At 38.5% G+C, this 20,155-nt stretch overlaps 1 protein-coding gene across 1 annotated transcript in view; it reads left to right on the top strand.

Moving 5' to 3' along the window:
- The window catches only part of ABTB2 (ankyrin repeat and BTB domain containing 2), a 188,605-nt gene that overhangs the window by 144,075 nt on the left and 24,375 nt on the right, over positions 1–20,155 (top strand). The window contains exons 4-7 of the mRNA XM_058161634.1: positions 4,878–5,030; positions 16,075–16,240; positions 18,216–18,305; positions 19,444–19,545. Of these exons, the coding sequence (XP_058017617.1) occupies positions 4,878–5,030; positions 16,075–16,240; positions 18,216–18,305; positions 19,444–19,545 (511 nt within the window). The remainder of the gene's footprint in view (positions 1–4,877; positions 5,031–16,074; positions 16,241–18,215; positions 18,306–19,443; positions 19,546–20,155) is intronic.

Genomic DNA, 20,155 nt, shown 5'->3' with positions numbered 1-20,155 from the left:
TACTTTTTATTATGCCACTGAAAAAAAGCACAATGCAAGACTATCCCCATCAAAGTCATTGTATGCTAGGCATGACCTAAAGTAAGGGAAAAGGATTTCTCTTACTTTATATTATTTTACAATCAGTTTTTTTAAGAGCCACACATGCAGAGTTTCCATCCCTTTGTTCTGTCCCCCTCGCCTCAGTCCGAGCGATGACTTAATTAGCCGGCAACTATCAGCTCTGGCAGCAAACTAGCAAGCGTCTGCCAAGTGTCTCTGTTATCTCTTTGATGCCGATGAGTCAACCAGGAACAAACAGTACTTCAGCTCTAGTTAAGCAGTTGATTTGCTTGCCACGAAGTGGTATAGCAGCCCTTGCTGCTTTTATATCCTGGCTCCATGACTCAGCACTTCCTAGGCCTGCCCCACCCTGCTTCTGTTGTTCCCGCCTCTCCTGCCTACAAAACCTAGGGTCCAGCCAGGCCTGATTGCCATCAGCTGGGTCTGGAGGCGTGGCCTGGGGGGGAAAGAGTCAGGGGATGGAGGCCTCGTTATCTCCTCCACCTGCCCTGCCTCTGGTCCTGGAGCTGAGCCAGGGAAGCCGGTGCTCCAGAGGTAAGTCCTGATGGCCCTTCCCCCTCACTTTCCGAGTCACTTTCTGGCAGGGGGCCCGGCTCCGGGGGCGCAGACACAACACCCTTAAGCCTCATTGGATGACTCTTGCATACAGCCCTGGTCATGTGTCAGCTACATTTTGCATTTTGTCATGTGACCATGTTCATAGCATTGCAATTCCACTCAATCTGTGTAATTCCCAATAACAGTTTAAATGCCTTTGCTCCAGTGGTGAAATCCATTTTTTTTACTACTGGTTCTGTGGGTGTGGCTTGGTGGGCGTGGCAGGAGAAGGATACTGCAAAATCTCCATTTCCACCCACTCCAGGGGAAGAATAGGGGCCTCTGTGGCTCAGACTGGTAAGACAGTCTGTTATTAACAGCAGCTGCTTGCAATTACTGCAGGTTCAAGCCCCACCAGGCCCAAGGTTGACTCAGCCTTCCATCCTTTATAAGGTAGGTAAAATGAGGACCCAGATTGTTGGGGGCAATAAGTTGACTTTGTATATAATATACAAATGGATGAAGACTATTGCTTGACATAGTGTAAGCCGCCCTGAGTCTTCGGAGAAGGGCGGGATATAAATGCAAATAATAATAATAAAAAAAGAATACTGCAAGATCCCCATTCCCTCCCCATTCCCTCCTATTGCAAAATCTCCATTTCCACCCCACTCTGGGGCCAGCCAGAGGTGGTATTTGCCAGTTCTCTGAACTACTCAAATTTTCTGCTACCGGTTCTCCGAACTGCTCAAAATTTCCGCTACCAATTCTCCAGAACCTGTCAGAACCTGCTGGATTTCACCCCTGTTTTGCTCCCTGATGATCCAAGCGGCTTCTGCAGTTCTGAAATCACTGTTGTAAAGCCATCAGTTGGCCAGTTGGTTTCCTCTTCACCACTGCAGCCCAACAATCATTTCCCTTAGCAAGACCAGAGGGGAGATATTGAAACAGGCCTAAGTAATGACCCATTTGTGCATTATATTTTATATCTGATATAATTTCAAGAGACTCTAGTATGTGCTATTGTTGCGCCACATGGTTGCTAAATTACTTTCTAGAATATGTCACCTTGAGCATTATCAGGAAAAAAAACCCTCTTTTTCAGACATATTTAGAGCCATCTCTGCTCTGTATTTTATTTCCTTGAGTCACCAGCTACCTTTCTGTTTATTTTTCATATAGGCATGGAGAACTATATGTAATCAGATCTTCCAGCATATCCCACATGTTTCAGATGGATATTTGTATTGCCCTCAGCATAAGGGCTGAGTTCACATATCTTGCTAAATACCACTTCTTAAAATAGATTAAATGGCCATATTTTGTGGTATAAGATGTTTTATAGATGGCACCTTGCACCGGTGAGGTTGGCAAAGATGTTTAAAGATAAGTCAGCTAAATGTTGGAAGTGCCACCAGATACCTGGATCTTACTATCGTATGTGATGGACATGTGTAGAAGCATAAAAATATTGGACAAAAATAAGGACATGGCTGGAAAAGATGACAAAGCAACATATTGAGCTAAAACCAGAAATATTTTTGCTGGAGATTTTACCCGAAAGCTATAATAAAGACAAAATTTATTTAATTATCCATGTTCTAACGGCAGCTAGAATTGTATTTGCACAACATTGGAAAAGTGAAGAGATTCCTATTGAGAAGAAGGTGATTAGAAAAACATTAGAATGTGCAGAAATGAACAGTTTAAAACTAGTGATTAAGGAGAAAGAACAAACTGAATATTATATGATATGGGAAGTATTCTATCAATGGTTAGAGAGTAAAAAGGGGAACTGGAAATAAAAGAAGATTAAAGAAGAATAGAAAATATGTTAAGATAGAGGTATAAATAAGATGATAATTGTTAGTGTTAGGATGAGGAGCATAATTATGTGTAATGCTATTATTATTGTATTTTTACTAGGAGACATGTTAAGAGGAAAAATGAATAGGCTTATAATGTTTAATTGTTTAATACACTATAATTTTAAGATTAGAGAATTATATTAAAGTGAATGATGTTGTAAATGTTGAAGGTTGGCACACAGAGATATTTGAACCCAGATGACACACTGTGTAAGGAAAGATGGAATGTTTGTATTTTGAAAAATAAAAAATAAAACACTTTTTATAAAAAAAAAAATCATGTGTGGTTCTTTGAAACCACCACAAGAATCTTTTTTTGATTAAAGGGTGGGAGACCTTTAATGTTTTTAAATTAGTTGGTTTGTTACTTGTGAGGTTGTTATAAGCCATACAGCACTTTAACAATACTGTTTATGGGTTCCTGTCTCAGCTCCTCCTCCAAAACCTTACACTTTTTCACTGTGGATAGAATTTGATTCCTTTTTATGCATCAGATACATAAACCAATTTTCTTGGCAATGAAACGAAAGAGGCTTGCCATTATCTTCTTTCAGGATGGTATATGTTTGTGCTATTATATCCTACTTCTAATTTACATTGTAACTTTTCATTATTATGCTAAGTCATCTTGAGGTTGCTGCCTAGATGGATGATGGAAAAATAAATGGAACTAAATAGACATATACTGTTTTTGTTGTAATGGCAGTGGCAATACTTTGGACAAAATGACTGGTGAAGCTATGCTGGAAAAGCATGAAGTCAAAAAGATTAACTTGATTACTTGAATGTCTAACCGGCAGAAGCCACTCTGTGTTTTCAAAAAGCAGATTTGAACAAAACATGCCTTTCTAGTGGCAAATGGTAAATGGTAGGCTCCTGATGAGCAGAAAGTTGAAAGGCTGAAAGGCTTAAAAAGAGAGCTCCAGTCATAGATGTTATTATTCATCATTATTTTTAATGTGATTTGTCTTTCATGCTATCAGCTTATTTTCTTAATAACCCACTCATTTTATATATACTGTCACAAATGGGTTTTTATGGATGTTCAGAGTTCAGAGAAATATTGAAGAGTCTCAACACTGAATAATGTTTACCACAGTTCTGTGAAAAATGAGTCAAAGGGTTTCTTTTTTAAAGAGTTGACTTGCCTTTGGCTAGCTACTAACTTAATGGCTGAAGCAATACTTTAAACAGATTAATGTACTCCCAGTGAACTCCCAGCTTGTAGCACATTCTCTTGCTATCTCAGTTCTCTGTGAAGTGGATATCCGATTTTCTGCCTTCTACAATTTGGAGCACTGTCCAGATGTGTGAACTTCGGCTTCCAGAATGATCAGCAGTGATCGCACAAACTAAAATTCTGGAAGTTAAAGTTCACACATTTGGATGGTTGTCAAGTTGCAGAAATCTGATGCATGAGACATCAGGTGCGAAATTGTTTTGCATCTGGAAAAATATATTTGATTGTTGTGAAATATATTTGATTGTTACGTAGTGTATGAAATGGTCATGGAGACAAAGTCATGGGGAAGTGGGCAAGAATTTAAACATACCCACATGAGACTTCTCTGATATGTTTCCCAGAGAGCAGATGGTCCTCAATTTATGGCTAGTCGCTTTGTCATTCTTCTAAGTAACAATGGACCTTCACATGGTTTCTTATGACCCAGATTCTAAATTTTTACAAACACCACCCACACAGTCACATGATCACATTTTGGACCCTCAGCAGTTGACCCACATTTACCGCCATTTGCAGCATCCTTTGGTCACATGATCATGTTTTAGAACATTTTTTACAAAAAACCATGTTTTGTTCCTGTTTCTGGCAAAAAAACCACCTATTGCAGACAATGGATTTGCGCAACAACCACCGTTGTGCTTACTAATGATGCCCCAAAAAAGGTTGCAAAATTGGGTGTGGTCACATGGTGACCCACTTAACAACTGGCATGATTTAGGACTATAATTCCAGGCTCAATTACAGTTGTAAATCAAGGATTATGTGCATATAGTTCTCCCATCAAGAAACACAGTGAATGTAAGATTAACAAAAGGGAGCTGAATTGTTCTTTCTTGCCAATGTTACTTATCCTGCTTCCCTTCAATGACAAGTTTGGAAGATGTCCTAGAGGCCTTTTCCCAGTTTTTATGGCATTATTTGCAAAAAGAAATATAAAGTAGGTCACCCATTAATTACTTTATATCCTAGCCAACATGTTCTGTATGACCATGTTTACTAAAGAGGACATGATTACTTCAAAGTAGGTGCCACTGATATAATTAAGTAAAGTTATTTTGAAATAAGAAAGTTTGGGTTTTGAAGAAGTTGTATGATACATGATTAATATTCCTAGATAAAATGGAACTTAACATGAGATGTGATGGATGTCTTATTTTTTTCTCCAGGCCATTTATGCTTCTGCCCCCTCTGATGGAATGGATGCGAGTAGCTATAACCTATGCTGAGCACCGGCGCAGCTTAACTGTAGATAGTGATGATATCCGACAGACAGCTAGGCTGCTATTACCTGGATTGGACTGCGAACCTCGACAATTGAAGTAGGTGGTGTACTTTTAATATTCCACCTACATTTAATCGCAATATATTAAGGGGTGAAATGCTCCCAGATCGGACGGATCACACGATCCAGTAGCGATCATGGCTGATAGTTTGGCGATCCGGTAGCAATGGAGGAGCAAAGCTCTGCCTACCCGCCCGGGGCATCATTACTTTCTGGTTTTAATCAGGAAGTAATGTGTTTTTTATCTTCTGAGTATGCACAGAAGGTCTGCGCATGCATGTGACACGCACATGAAGCACACACGCACGGCACGTGCACTTTCGAATCAGTAAGGAAGGTAAGTAGATTTCACCCCTGCATGTACTCTTATTAAGGCTGCTGTTTTAAAATATAGAATAGAATAGAATTTTATTGGCCAAGTGTGATTGGACACACAAGGAATTGGTGCATATGCTCTCAGTGTACATAAAAGAAAAGATACGTTCATCAAGGTACAACATTTACAACACAAATGATGGTCAGTATATCAATATAAATCATAAGGATTGCCAGCAACAAGTTATAGTCATACAGTCTTAAGTGGAAAGAGATTGGTGATGGGAACTATGAGACGATTAATAGTAGTGCAGATTCAGTACATAGTTTGACAGTGTTGATGGAATTATTTGTTTAGCAGAGTGATGGCCTTCGGGGAAAAACTGTTCTTGTGTCTAGTTGTTCTGGTGTGCAGTGCTCTATAGCGTCGTTTTGAGGGTAGGAGTTGAAACAGTTTATGTCCAGGATGCGAGGGATCTGCAAATATTTTCACGGCCCTCTTATTGATTCGTGCAGTATACAGGTCCTCAATGGAAGGGAGGTTGGTAGCAATAATTTTTCTGCAGTTCTAATTATCCTCTGAAGTCTGTGTTTTTCTTGTTGGGTTGCAGAACCGAACCAGACAGTTATAGTGGTGCAAATGACAGACTCAATAATTCCTCTGTAGAACTGAATCAGCAGCTCCTTGGGCAGTTTGAGCTTACTGAGTTGGCGCAGAAAGAACATTCTTCGTTGTCCTTTTCTAATGATGTTTTTGATGTTAGCTGTCCATTTGAGATCTTGCGATATGATAGAACCCAGAAATTTGAAGGTTTCTACTGTTGATACTGTGTTGTCAAGTATTGTGAGAGGTGGAAGTATGGAAGGGTTTCTCCTAAAGTCTACCACCATTTCTACGGTTTTGAGTGTGTTCAGTTCCAGATTGTTTTGGTTGCACCACAAGGCTAGTCGTTCGACCTCTCGTCTATATGTGGATTCATCATTGTCTCGAATGAGACCAATCACTGTTGTGTCATCTGCGAACTTCAGTAGCTTAACAGATGGATCATTGGAGATGCAGTCATTGGTATACAGAGAGAAGAGAAGTGGGGAGAGCACACAGCCTTGGGGGGCCCCTGTGCTAATTGTACAGGTATTTGATGTGATCTTGCTTAGCTTCACCTGCTGCTTCCTGTTTGTTAGGAAGCTTGTGATCCACTTACAAGTCTGTTCCGGTACCTGTAGCTGGTTTAGCTTAGTTAGAAGAATGTCTGGAATGATGGTATTGAATGCTGAACTAAAGTCTACAAAAAGGACCCTTGCATAGGTCTTTGGAGACTCAAGATGTTGTAGGATGTAGTGCAGAGCCATATTAACAGCATCATCTGTTGATCTATTTGCTCGGTATGCAAATTGCAAGGGGTCTAACAGCGGATCCGTGATGGTTTTCAGGTAGGAAAGCACTAGCCTTTCAAAGGTTTTCATGACTACAGATGTTAAAGCAACTGGTCTGTAGTCATTCAGTTCCTTGATGGTGGGCTTCTTCGGCACTGGGATGATGGTAGAGCGTTTGAAGCAAGAAGGAACATAACACATCTCTAGTGATTTATTGAAAATATGGGTGAAGATGGGGACCAATTGGTCAGCACAGACTTTTAAGCAAGAAGGAGTTATCTTGTCTGGGCCTGGAGCTTTTCCTGGCTTTTGTCTGTGAAATAGGTCCTGCACTTCCTTTTCTGTGATCACTAGGGGTTGTGAACCCAATGAAATGGGGTCAGTTGTAGGAGGCTTGGCTGTTGTTGGTGTGTCTGAGATGGGGGTTGTGGAGATAGGTGGCTGTAGTTTCCTTTCAAACCTGCAGTAAAACTCATTCAGGTCATCTGCCACTTGTTGATTACCTTCAGCCTGGGAAGGAGGTTTGCCATAGCCGGTGATATTTTTAAGAGTTTTCCACATGTTTGCTGGTTCATTTGCTGAAAACTGATTCTTTAGCTTTTCAGAGTAGCTTCTTTTTGCTGCTCTGATCTCCCTTGTTAGTGCATTTCTGGCCTGATTGTACAGCATTTTATCACCTTTTCTGTAGGCTTCCTCTTTGGAATGTCGTAGCTGCTTAAGTTTAGGTGTAAACCAAGGTTTGTTGTTACTGTATATTCGCAAGTTCCTTGTAGGTACACATAGGTCTTCACAGAAGCTGACATATGATGTTACAGTATCTGTGAGTTCATCCAGGTCTGCAGAGGTATCTTTAAAAATATTCCAATCAGTGCAGTCAAAACATGCCTGTAGCTTTAATTTTGATTCCTCCGTCCAGGTGTTCACTGATTTAATTATTGGTTTTATGGCTTTAAGTCTTTGCCTGTAAGCAGGTACAAGGTGAATCATGCAATGATCAGAGTGTCCTACAGCTGCACGTGGTAAAGACCGATAAGCATCTTTTAATGTTGTGTAGCAATGGTCTAGAGTATTCTTGCCTCTGGTGGGACAATTGACATGCTGAAAGTATTTTGGTAGCTCTTTCCTTAAGTTTGCCTTGTTTAGATCTCCCAAAACAATGGCCAGTGAATCAGGGTGTTTGGCTTCAGCCTCCATGATTTGGTCAGCTAGAGTTCGTAATGCCTTGTTTACACAGGCTTGTGGTGGGACATAAACAGCAATTAGAAGAAATGAGGAAAATTCACGAGGCGAATAGTAAGGTTTGCAGTTGATAATTAAAGTCTCTAAATTGTTGTCACAGAATTTGTAAATTATTTTAAAATCTTGACACCAGTTTCTATTAATATATAGGCATAAGCCTCCTCCTTTCTTTTTACCAGATGTTTCTGGAATCCTGTCTGATCGTTCAATCTGAAACCCTGGAATGTTCAGGCTGCTATTTTCAATTGATTCATTTAACCAGGTTTCAGAGAAGCATAGGACTGCTGAATTGCGAAAATCAGAATAGTATTTGTTTAAGAGGAGTATTTCATCCATCTTATTTGCAAGTGAGCGTATATTTGTTAGGAAAATTGAAGGCAGATGAGTTTTAATGTGATTTCTTAGCCTGATTAAGATCCCAGATCGTTTACCTCTCTTCTTTCTCTTCCGTCGTTTGGTTTTTTTAGTAGTCCATGGCTCCATGGGAATTGCCCACGGAGATGGAAATTCCCATACATTAAAATATATTTTATATGTATGTGCCAGAAGACTGATTTGTTTGTAATGGGATCTGTGTTAGTATTATTTCTGAAGACACATGATCTGTTGATTTATAAACTTTAGCATTTTTCTTGGCAATAAAAACTACCAAACCAAAAAAATCTAAAATGGGACAAACTCCTCCTTAGAGTTATTGTGAATGACCAGACATGACCCCCAAAGATAAATCACAATTTGTTGAAGAAAATTGAAGTATAATATTTTTAAAGGTGAAATGATCATGCACATAGAAAGAGCATTAACATAGCTTCTGTGAAGTAAAATTAGACTGCAATAGCCTTTAGAGGTTTTTTTTGGGGGGGAGTGTAAAGAAAAGTATAGAGGGATGACCTTGAAAGAATAGCTGACTTGGATTTTGAAGAGGCTTTAACCAAAAACAAAAAAAAATCTGCTCAAACAGAGCAGTCATAAATAAAAAGGGGGGTGGAGGGAGGAGGAGGGCATGTATTTGTTAAAAAATTTTGTAAAACTTTTAAAGAAAGAAAGAAGGAAGGAAGGAAGGAAGGAAGGAAGGAAGGAAGGAAGGAAGGAAGAAAGAAAGAAAGAAAGAAAGAAAGAAAGAAAGAAAGAAAGAAAGAAAGAAAGAAAGAAAGATTGATAATCAATGGTGAAATCTGTCTGGATCTATCCGGCTCGCGCGAACCGGTAGCACTGGCAGTGGGAGACTTTGCCCACACACCAGGACATCATTACATCTCATTTTTGACCCTCTGCACATACGCAGAAGGTTCTGTACATGTGCAGAAGAGGTGCACGCAAGCATAGTGAGCGAGCGCACATGCTCACACTCCCGAATTGGTAGCAAAGGTAAGTGCATTTCACCGCTGTTGGTAATGATTAAATAACAAAAATCAGAGAATGGGATTAAGTCAACAGTTCTTGCAATGGATGTACATAACCACTATCATCCTGAAGAGTCTGCATCAGGACCAATATTTTTATTCTTTTCAATCCAACAAAATATTGGAAGGAAATTATATTAAAAAGGTTGGTACCATCTGCCCTCTTGCTATCTATCTACCAATAGGAAAACTCTCCCAAATCAGAACAGAACAGGACAAATTATCTATGACAGAAGCATGCAAAACAATGATTGTGCATGTTTTTTTAATAGGCTGGATTTGATTGGAACTGCAGAGAAAAGAAATTCAGGGGGGAAAAAATCCCCCCAGTGCATTACTATATGTTAGAAGCAGCTGGAAACAGTAACTCAGAAGTGCTGCTGTTCTACTTTAAACCCTGACTTTTCTGGTCACGTGACCCAGTGCAGAATGTGTGCAGCCTTTTCAATACTTCTCAGGGCACACACGCAGACAAAGCAGAAACACACGTACATAGCATATTAGTTTGTTACACAGAAGAAAGTAAATATGCCCTCTGCGGTTTGTAAGCAATTCATGAAGCCATGCTCTGTATGTTTTCTTTAACTTATTTATTTTACTTAGCTCACTTTCAGTTAACGTACCTCACCAGGGGGGTTATATATTAAGCAGAATGGTAAAAATGTCTGGAGAAATTTACGGATAATTAAAACTATAAAATCCATTTCCACAAATTGAATCAGCGGCTACTGGTTTTTAAAACTGTTTGGCCAAATTCACGAACAATAAAACTTTAACAGAACAATAGAATAATAGAGTTGGAAGGGACTTGGAAGCCTTGCTCAAACAGGACACCCTATACCATTCCAGACAAGTAGTTGTCCAGTTTTCTTAAAAGTTGTCCAGCGATGGAGCAACCACAACTTCTGGTTAATTGGTCTCACCATTAAGAAATTTCTCCTTATTTTTAGGTTGCTTTTCTCCTTGATTGGTTTCCATCCATTGTTTTTCCTTTTTCCTTCTGGTGCTTTGGAAAATAGTTTGACCCCCACCTTCTTTGTGGCAGCCCCTCAAATATTGGAACACTGCTAACATGTGTCCCCTCCCCAATTCTTCTTTTCGCAACTGGCCATACCCAATCCCTGCCACTGCTCTTTATATGTTTTAGCCTCCAGTCCACTAATCATCCTTGTTGCTCTTTCCCAATGGAATGTTAATTGCACTTTCAACTATCAGTGGCTGCCAGTCATGATTATGACAGGATACTTGCATGTATCATAAAGAGCTGATGCTATACTAGTGAATGAATGAATGAGTGAGTGAGTAAGTGAGTGAGTGAGTGAATGAATGAATGAATAAATGAATGAATTGCATTAAGCATATAAAATAGCATACATTCCTTCTAAAGTATGCACTCTTTAAACCCATGCACATGGTAAAAAGTCAAGTGCATACAAAATGATTTAAATTGAATAATAATAATAATAATAATAATAATAATAATAATAATAATAATAATAATAATAATAATAATAATAATAATAAAAATGTAATCACTAATCATCATAAAATTCCAGATTAACGACTCACAAGTAATCCTGCACAAGTTTGTCGCTTCAGTTTACCTGCAGCAGTGAATTGCTCGGTGCTGTCATAGCACGGACAAAGCAGGAGCACCACATGATGGACATTCTCTCTCAGTCTGTGTTACAGCAGTGCCAAGCTACCCTCATGGCTGCAGTCAAGCCAAGGTGGCTAGATTGTGCCTTTTGCCCATGACAGCCTTGCAAATGGTAGCCAATCTTCTCCAGACCCCAGAGCCTTCAGGGTACAAAGGAGTGCTTCAGTGGTGGGATTCAAAAATATTTACTACTGGTTCTGTGGGCATGCCTTGGTGGGCGTGGCAAGGGAAGGATACTGTAAAATCTCCATTCCCTCCCCACTCCAGGAGAAGGTTACTGCCCAAATCCCCATTTCCTCCTGATCAGCTGGAAATTGGGAGGCAGAGAATAGATGGGGGGGGCAGTCGAAGTTTTACTACTGGTTCTCTGAACTACTCAAAATTTTCACTACCGGTTCTCCAGAACTGGTCAGAACCTGCTGAAACCCACCTCTGTAGTGCTTCCCTCCAAAAAAACACAACCCTTTTATTTCCCTCCTTACTCAAAAAAAAGTTTAATTTCCCTCTTCCATCCAAACATATATATATGTTTACTCAATATATTTACTCAAAAAAAAGTTTAATTTCCCTCTTCCATCCAAATATATATATATATATATATATATATATATATATATATATATATATATATATATATATATATATATATATATATATATATATATATATTGCATTATATTATATATATATAATATTGCATTCAGTTTTGGTATACGATGTAAAAGGATGTTGAGACTCTAGAAAGAGTGCAGAGAAGAGCAACAAAGATGATTAGGGACTGGAGGCTAAAACATATGAAGAACGGTTGCAGGAACTCGGTATGCCTAGTTTAATGAAAAGAAGGACTAGGGAGACATGATAGCTGTGTTCCAATATCTCAGGGCTGCCACAAAGAAGAGAGTCAAACTATTCTTCAAAGCACCTGAGGAAGAACAAGAAGCAATGGGTGGAAACTAATCAAGGAGAGAAGCAACTATGAAGCAACTAAGGAGAAATTTCCTGACAGTTAGAACAATTAATCAGTGGAACAACTTGCCTGCAGAAGTTGTGAATGCTCCAACACTGGAAATTTTTAAGAAAATATTGGATAGCCATTTGTCTGAAATGGTGTAGGGTTTCCTGCCTGGGCAGGGGATTGGACTAGAAGACCTCCAAGGTCCTTCCAACTCTGATATGTATTACATCAGACGTATGATATAATATGATATACATATATACATATTTATATATGTATCGGACCTTCCGTGAACTGAAGACACATCTTTTCATTCACGCAGTGCTGGCTTAAATTTTATTGATTTTAAATTATCTATTATTAATTTTAATGGGGTTTTAGTTTTATATATTTTAAAGTTTTTTAGGCCAATTATAAAATAAGTTTTTTAATTTGTATTTTAAATTGTATATTGTATTGTTTGTTTTTATTTTTGGCTGTACACCGCCCTGAATCCTTCGGGAGAAGGGCAGTATAAAAATCGAATAAATAAAATAAATAAAATAAATAAATAAATAAATATAATATATTATATTATATTATATTATATATTATATTATATTATATTATATTATATTATATTATATTATATATATTATATTATATATATATATATAATATTGCATTCAGTTTTGGTATACGATGTAAAAGGATGTTGAGACTCTAGAAAGAGTGCAGAGAAGAGCAACAAAGATGATTAGGGGACTGGAGGCTAAAACATATGAAGAACGGTTGCAGGAACTCGGTATGCCTAGTTTAATGAAAAGAAGGACTAGGGGAGACATGATAGCTGTGTTCCAATATCTCAGGGGCTGCCACAAAGAAGAGGGAGTCAAACTATTCTTCAAAGCACCTGAGGGAAGAACAAGAAGCAATGGGTGGAAACTAATCAAGGAGAGAAGCAACTATGAAGCAACTAAGGAGAAATTTCCTGACAGTTAGAACAATTAATCAGTGGAACAACTTGCCTGCAGAAGTTGTGAATGCTCCAACACTGGAAATTTTTAAGAAAATATTGGATAGCCATTTGTCTGAAATGGTGTAGGGTTTCCTGCCTGGGCAGGGGATTGGACTAGAAGACCTCCAAGGTCCTTCCAACTCTGATATGTATTACATCAGACGTATGATATAATATGATATACATATATACATATTTATATATGTATCGGACCTTCCGCCGCGAACTGAAGACACATCTTTTCATTCACGCAGTGCTGGCTTAAATTTTATTGATTTTAAATTATCTATTATTAATTTTAATGGGGTTTTAGTTTTATATATTTTAAAGTTTTTTAGGCCAATTATAAAATAAGTTTTTTAATTTGTATTTTAAATTGTATATTGTATTGTTTGTTTTTATTTTTGGCTGTACACCGCCCTGAATCCTTCGGGAGAAGGGCAGTATAAAAATCGAATAAATAAAATAAATAAAATAAATAAATAAATAAATATATTATATTATATTATATTATATTATATATTATATTATATTATATTATATTATATTATATTATATTATATTATATTATATTATATTATATTATATTATATTTATTACATTACATTACATTACATTACATTACATTACATTACATTATATTATATTATATTATATTATATTATATTATATTACATTATATTACAATAGATATAGATATAGATATAGATATAGATATAGATATAGTAACAATTCATTTCATTAAAAAATGCTTAATTTCCCTTATCCCTCCAAAAAAGCTTTAATTCATTTCTGTCCTTCCTTTCCCCCAAAGCCTTAATTTTCCACCACACTCCAATAAAGGTTTAATTAATATCTGTGGAGTTATTACATATCCATGATTGCTAGGATACTTGGATACCAGCATCCTAGTGGTAGTTAGGTTGACCACTATGGTTGACCAATGTGGAAACAAAAAGCTGGATTAGTTGGACCTTCCATGTGATTCAGTGCAGCTCTTCTTAGGATGTTCTTTGAAAGAAAGGTTCTTTCTTTGAAGAACCTTCAATATTATGTCAGGAGTGTTCTAGTACGGACTGTATAAACCAGGGATCTCCAACCTTGGCAACTTTAAGCCAGGGATCTGGCTGGGGAATTCTGGGAGCTGAAGTCCGCCAGGCTTAAAGTTGCCAAGGTTGGAGACCCCGGTATAAACTAATACCAAACAATCAGTTGCTTCCTGCTTCCTTCCTGCTTCTTTCCACAGTCCTGTTGCTATATATTCTACCGGTTTTGCCATCATTGTTTCCTGTCTTGGTGTCATATGTTTATCATATTAATCTTAAATACCACTTGAAAATCTCAATATTTATCCCTCTTCAAAATCTCAATATATAAAAAGCAATTATTTTGAGGATGAGGCTAACTTTATATTTATGAATACTCACTTTTGGAGTATTACTGTATATAAGTATATTTTAGGCATGAAAGATTTCAGTTAAAATCTTTATCTTTAATAATCCTGTACGGCTTCTGAAAAGTCATTTAAGCACTCTCAAGGATCTCAAGGATCTCTGAAAAACTATGAAAAGTAGTTCTTATAAGAAGAAAAATGCATTGAAGTGTAACAGTGTTTTTTATTTTATTGAAGAGTCGGTTGCAGTCAGGTGGCATCATTATCAAATACATAAATTGAATTTTAATATTGCTAAATTAAATGCATTGGACAGAATATTAGCATTTTTCTTTAACTGCTCAGAAATGGGCTAACAGTGCAAAATTTCTTTCTTCCAAGTCTTTCAGTCTAGCATTTCCAAAAGTGCTGAATCTAAGTAAATGCTTTTTCAGAAACAAATGGATTTCTGTCAAAAGTTTAGAATAAACAAAAGTCACACATTGGAATTTCCAAATCTGCTATCTTGGCAGCAGCTCTCCATATTGTTTTCCTAACCTCAACTGCTTTATCTGATGCAATCAAAAACAAAATTAGTCATATGCAACACCAACAATTAAAACATAAGTACTCCATCTGTTTAGAGAGAGAAAACCTTTGATAATTTCATCAAGGTCTCTCAGTAAAAAAAAAAAAAGCAAACAGCTTCAATTTGCACATACAGAAGAAAGTGTCAAATGAATCTGCTAACTATCCATATAAAAGACCTATTGGGAGACAACTGCACAACATGACTAAAGTTAATTCACCAATATGGAAGACAACTATAGAGATGCTGTAGAACATCCATCTGATGATCCTTTCTCCTGGTGGCTCCCTCCCTTTGGAACATCATTCCCATGGAAATTAGACTGGCCCCCACTTTGACACTCTTTCTCAAGGCCCTGGAAACCTGGTTTTGCCAACTGGCCCCAGGGAACCGAGAGTGGGAAGAAGCCCATCAAGTATCTTGTCAGATTGATTTTTTTGTTTTTGTTGCCTGGGGATTAGGGTTAGGTTTTTTGTATATTGGGCTTTTATTTTTTGTAAACTGCCTGAGTTGCTGAGAGTGAGTGGCCAGCCATATAAATTTTCTAATTAAATGAATAAGTCCCTGCACAGTGGGATGAGTTGAAAACAAGGTCATCTGCTAACAAAGTGGTTAACAAAGCATCTGTTTTAGGTCTGATCTACGCATGAATGATTGGATTGTAACTTTTCAGCCTACAAGAGGAATTATGCCTCTTCTGAATGTTTCCTGTAAATGATCAATAACAATGGGAACTAAAACCATTGCTTATTTGTAGGAAATTTGAGTTAGAAACATCATTTAGAAACATGTTCTCTTTATCTGAAGTCTGAAATAATACAATACTTTATGCCACCTCAGATTTCTGCCGTATCAAATGTAAAAAAAGTTCTCAAATGAACAGTGAGGAAGACAAATACTGCAGCAGGAATGATAGGAAGCAAAAATAATTCTATGCCTTTTATTTATATCTGTTTCTTCCTTAGTGAACGCAAGATCACAATGTGCTGGGATACAGGACCCTAGCTCAGGGGTCTCCAACCTTGGCTACTTTAAGACTTGTGGACTTCAACTCCCAGAATTCCTCAGCCAGCTTTGTCTTAAAGTGGCCAAGGTTGGAGACCCCTGTCCTAGCTGTAATATTAATAACAATATTAATAAACTGTGGTTGTATTGTTTGGTTGTAACACTTCCACAGACCAGAATGCTGCTTTAGTTCCTTCCGGCGAATGGATGCAAAGGCTGCTACTGAAAAATTCCAGCAGGATCTGGGGTTTCGAATGTTGAACTGTGGAAGGACTGATCTGATTAACCAAGCTATAGAAGCCTTAGGACCCGAAGGCGTTAATACAATGGATGATCAGGTATATAAAAATCAGTTCTATAACATTCATGACATAGACGAGCAAGATCAAAATCCGAAGTCCAGCTTATTGCAATCATACATATGGAAAGACATAGAAAAAGAGTTGCGGTGGTACAGTGGTTAAAATGAGGTACTGCAGGCTACTTCTGCTGACTGCTGGCTGCCTGCAATTTGGTAGTTCGAATCTCACCAGGCTCAAGGTTGACTCAGCTTTCCAGCCTTCTGAAGTTGGTAAAATGAAGACCCAGATTGTTGGGGGGGGGGGGGCAATATGCTGACTCTGTAAACCGCTTAGAATAAAAGCACTGTGAAATGGTATATAAATCTAAATGCTATTGCTAATGCTATTGCTATCATATAAAGAGTATTGGGCAGTGGTGAAATCCAAATTTTTTTTACTACCAGTTCTGTGAGCGTGGCTTGGTGGGCGTGGCAGGGGAAGGATACTGCAAAATCTCCATTCCCACCCCACTCCAGAGGGAAGGATATTACAAAATCTCCATTCCCACCCCACTCTGGGACCAGCCAGAGGTGGTATTTGCTGGTTCTCCAAACTACTCAAAATTTCTGCTACCGGTTCTCCAGAACCTATCAGAACCTGCTGGATTTCACCCCTGGTATTGGGGTATTCTCTTTCCCCAAACCAGCATGTAAACGTTTTTACTACAGGTTGACTCAGGGCTACTCTGATATTCTGCATCATTCAGCACTAGGAGCATTTAACTGATTCTAGTCATTTTCACAAAACTGGGTGCGTGTGTGGTTATCTTCCTTTTCCTTACAGCATCATCCCATTATGGGAGACTTCAGTCAATAGAAGGCAGTAACTAAATTTGTAAGGGGAAATAGAAGAATTTCAGAAGTCTCATTAATCTGACCAATATCATGAAGGTATTGTAAAGATTTATAGACAAAGTAAATTTATAAAGCAAATATAGTAGCTGTAAACCAGAGGTTGGTTTCAGCAGGTTCTGACCTGTTCTAGAGAACCGGTAGAGGAAATTTTGAGTAGTTCGGGGAACCAGTAGTAAAAATTCTGACTGGCCCCGCCCCCATCTATTCTCTGCCTCCCAAGTCCCAGCTGATCGTAAGGAAATGGGTATTTTGCAGTATCCTTCCCCTGGAGTGGGGACACAATGGAGATTTTACAGTATCCTTCCTCTGCCGTGCCCACCAAGCCATGCCACGCCCACCAAACCACACCCACAGAACCGGTAGTAAAAAAAATTTAAACCCTCCACTGCTGTAAACTAATGTCATTTCAGTGTTTCATAACATGTCTTCTGGAACTCACTTCTGCCCACCTCTGAGGCCAGTTCATAACACAATGTGTTATGTCGACATAGCAATTTTCTGTTATTAACCTGTGTTTTTGCTTTCATGTGTTGTGTGAATGCGTTCATTTTATGTCTCACCGACAAAAAAAAAGAGAAGGAAAAGACTCATGTGCAACATTTAAGCCTGTCTGCAGGAGAATCAATATAAATCTTTACGCTGAAATTAATTCCACGCCTAGTCTACTTCCAATGTCTATAAGAACAAAAAAATATTTATGCCGAAATATATCATACATGGATAACGTAGATGTATTATAAAGTGCGAGGAAACAAATGTCCTTATGTAAAATACATAGAACCAGGGGTGAAATCCAGCAAGTTCTGAAGGTTCTGGAGAACCAGTAGCAGAAATTCTGAATAGTTCAGAGAACTGGCAAATACCACCTCTGACTGGCCCCAGAGTGGGGTGGGAATGGAGATTTTGCAATATCCTTCCCCCAGGAGTGGGGAGGGAATGGGGATTTTGCAGTATCCTTCCCCTGCCACACCCACCAAGCCACGCCAAGCCCACCAAGCCACGGCCACAGAACTGGTAGTAAAAAAAATTGGATTTTACCACTGCATAGAACGCAACATTTTGTTTCTGTGCGTTGCTTTTGGAAATAAAATAACGGGCTGTGTACTTTGTTCTTAAAGGGTATGACGCCACTCATGTATGCCTGTTCTGCTGGAGATGAAGCCATGGTTCAGATGCTGATTGATGCAGGAGCAAATCTGGATATACCAGTAAGTGAAAATCAGCTGCAGAAAGGTAAATGGGTATGGATTCTTATTTAATAATTGTAAAGTGAAATATTGTATTTTGAGTGTTTTTTATCAGGGCAGATTTATCTACCCAAATTTGGGACAGAGCATGCTGCTTCCGCTTTTGCCTTTCAGCCCCAATCCAGGAGCCTTCACAGGCAGTCGCTTTCACGATAAACTATTGTGTGTGTGTGTGTTGAATTTATATTTACGGACAAAGAAATAAAGGGAGACTAATATAGATCTAAGGGATGCGGTGGCTCAGTAGCTAAGACACTGACCTTGTTGATCGAAAGGTCGACAGTTCAGGGGTTCGAATCCCTAGTGCCATGTAATGGGGTGAGCTCCTGTTACTTGTCCCAGCTTCTGCCAACCTAGCAGTTCGAAAGCACGTAAAAAATGCAAATAGAAAAATAGGGACCACCTTTGATGGGAAGGTAACAGCATTCTGTGCACTTTTGGTGTTTAGTCATGCCGGCCACATGACCATGGAGACGTCTTTGGACAGTGTTGGCTCTTCGGCTTTGAAACGGAGATGAGCACTGCCCCCTAGAGTCAGGAACGACTAGCATATATGTGCGAGGGGAACCTTTACCTTTACCTTAATATAGATCTATTTTGAGCTATTTCAAGGTATTTAGCTATTTAATGGCTAGCTGACGAGAGCTAAATACCTCGAAATTGATCTATACTAGTCTCCCTTTATTACTTTGTCGGTAAATATAAATTCAACGTTGTATTTTGAGGTTCATACAATAATTTGCTGAAAAGGTTTGGAAAGAAATTTCTTTCTTTTTAGAAATGATGGTGACAGTGGTTTATGGATTCTAAAGCAACAATACCTGCCATAGATAAGATAATGAATCACAATGCAAAGGAATGCAGAAATTGAAAGAATAAATTCTTTTCCCTCTGCAAGAAAACTAGCAGATGCATTTTAAACCAACAAACCAACAAAGCAGTCTAAAGAATTAAACACACTGATTGGGGTGGCAGAATTTTCAGAGTTTTGTCAGCCTACAGATTCCAAGGATTACAATTTGTGCTTTTCTCAAAGGCATTTTAGGATCTTAACAACAAGAAGAATTGCAACCAATAAACATTTCTCCCTTTTTCCCAGGTTCCTGGAAGTTCGTCTCGATACCCATCAGTTCATCCTGATAGCCGACACTGGACTGCGCTCACTTTCGCTGTATTACATGGCCATATCTCAGTTGTCCAGGTCAGCAAAAGACAAGTTGTCAAAGTTTCAGATGCAACCTGAAAAGAATACGATCGGAGATCCCATAATGCATCACTAACAAGATGAAAATCCATGCTTCCTGGGGCTTTGTAGCTTGGTCAAACATGTCTGGGAGGAACTTGCTGCTAAATATGCCTCCATTTCGAAGCACATATGTTCTCACTAGCAATGAGAGACAGCTTGGTCTAGTGGTTAAGGCAACTAGCTAGAAACCAGGAGACTCTGAGATCTAGTCCCACTTTAACCATCAGCTGGGCATTTTGGGACCGCTATATATTTTATCCAATAGCTGACCTTGGGCTACTCATTCTCTCTCAGCCACCTCACCTCGCCCCACCCCAAGTTATTGTTGTGGGGAAAATAAGAAGAGGATATGTTGGATATGTTTGTCGCCTTGAGATATTTGTAAAAAAAATAATCAGGTGGATACAAATAAATAAATAAAATGCCTTTCTCAGACTTTTTCCCAGGGGAACTGACAACAATTCATAAATGCAAATTTAGGAGAGAGGCAGCACCACCAATGTATTTCAGAAACAAAGCATTGCTTTCATATACATTGTAAGCCGCCCTGAGTCTTCGGAGAAGG

The sequence above is a fragment of the Ahaetulla prasina genome, chromosome 1 (assembly GCF_028640845.1).
Source record: "Ahaetulla prasina isolate Xishuangbanna chromosome 1, ASM2864084v1, whole genome shotgun sequence".
NCBI lineage: Eukaryota > Metazoa > Chordata > Lepidosauria > Squamata > Colubridae > Ahaetulla > Ahaetulla prasina.
Note: the sequence above shows the minus strand (reverse complement) of the source record. Positions and strands in the feature narration are given on the sequence as shown.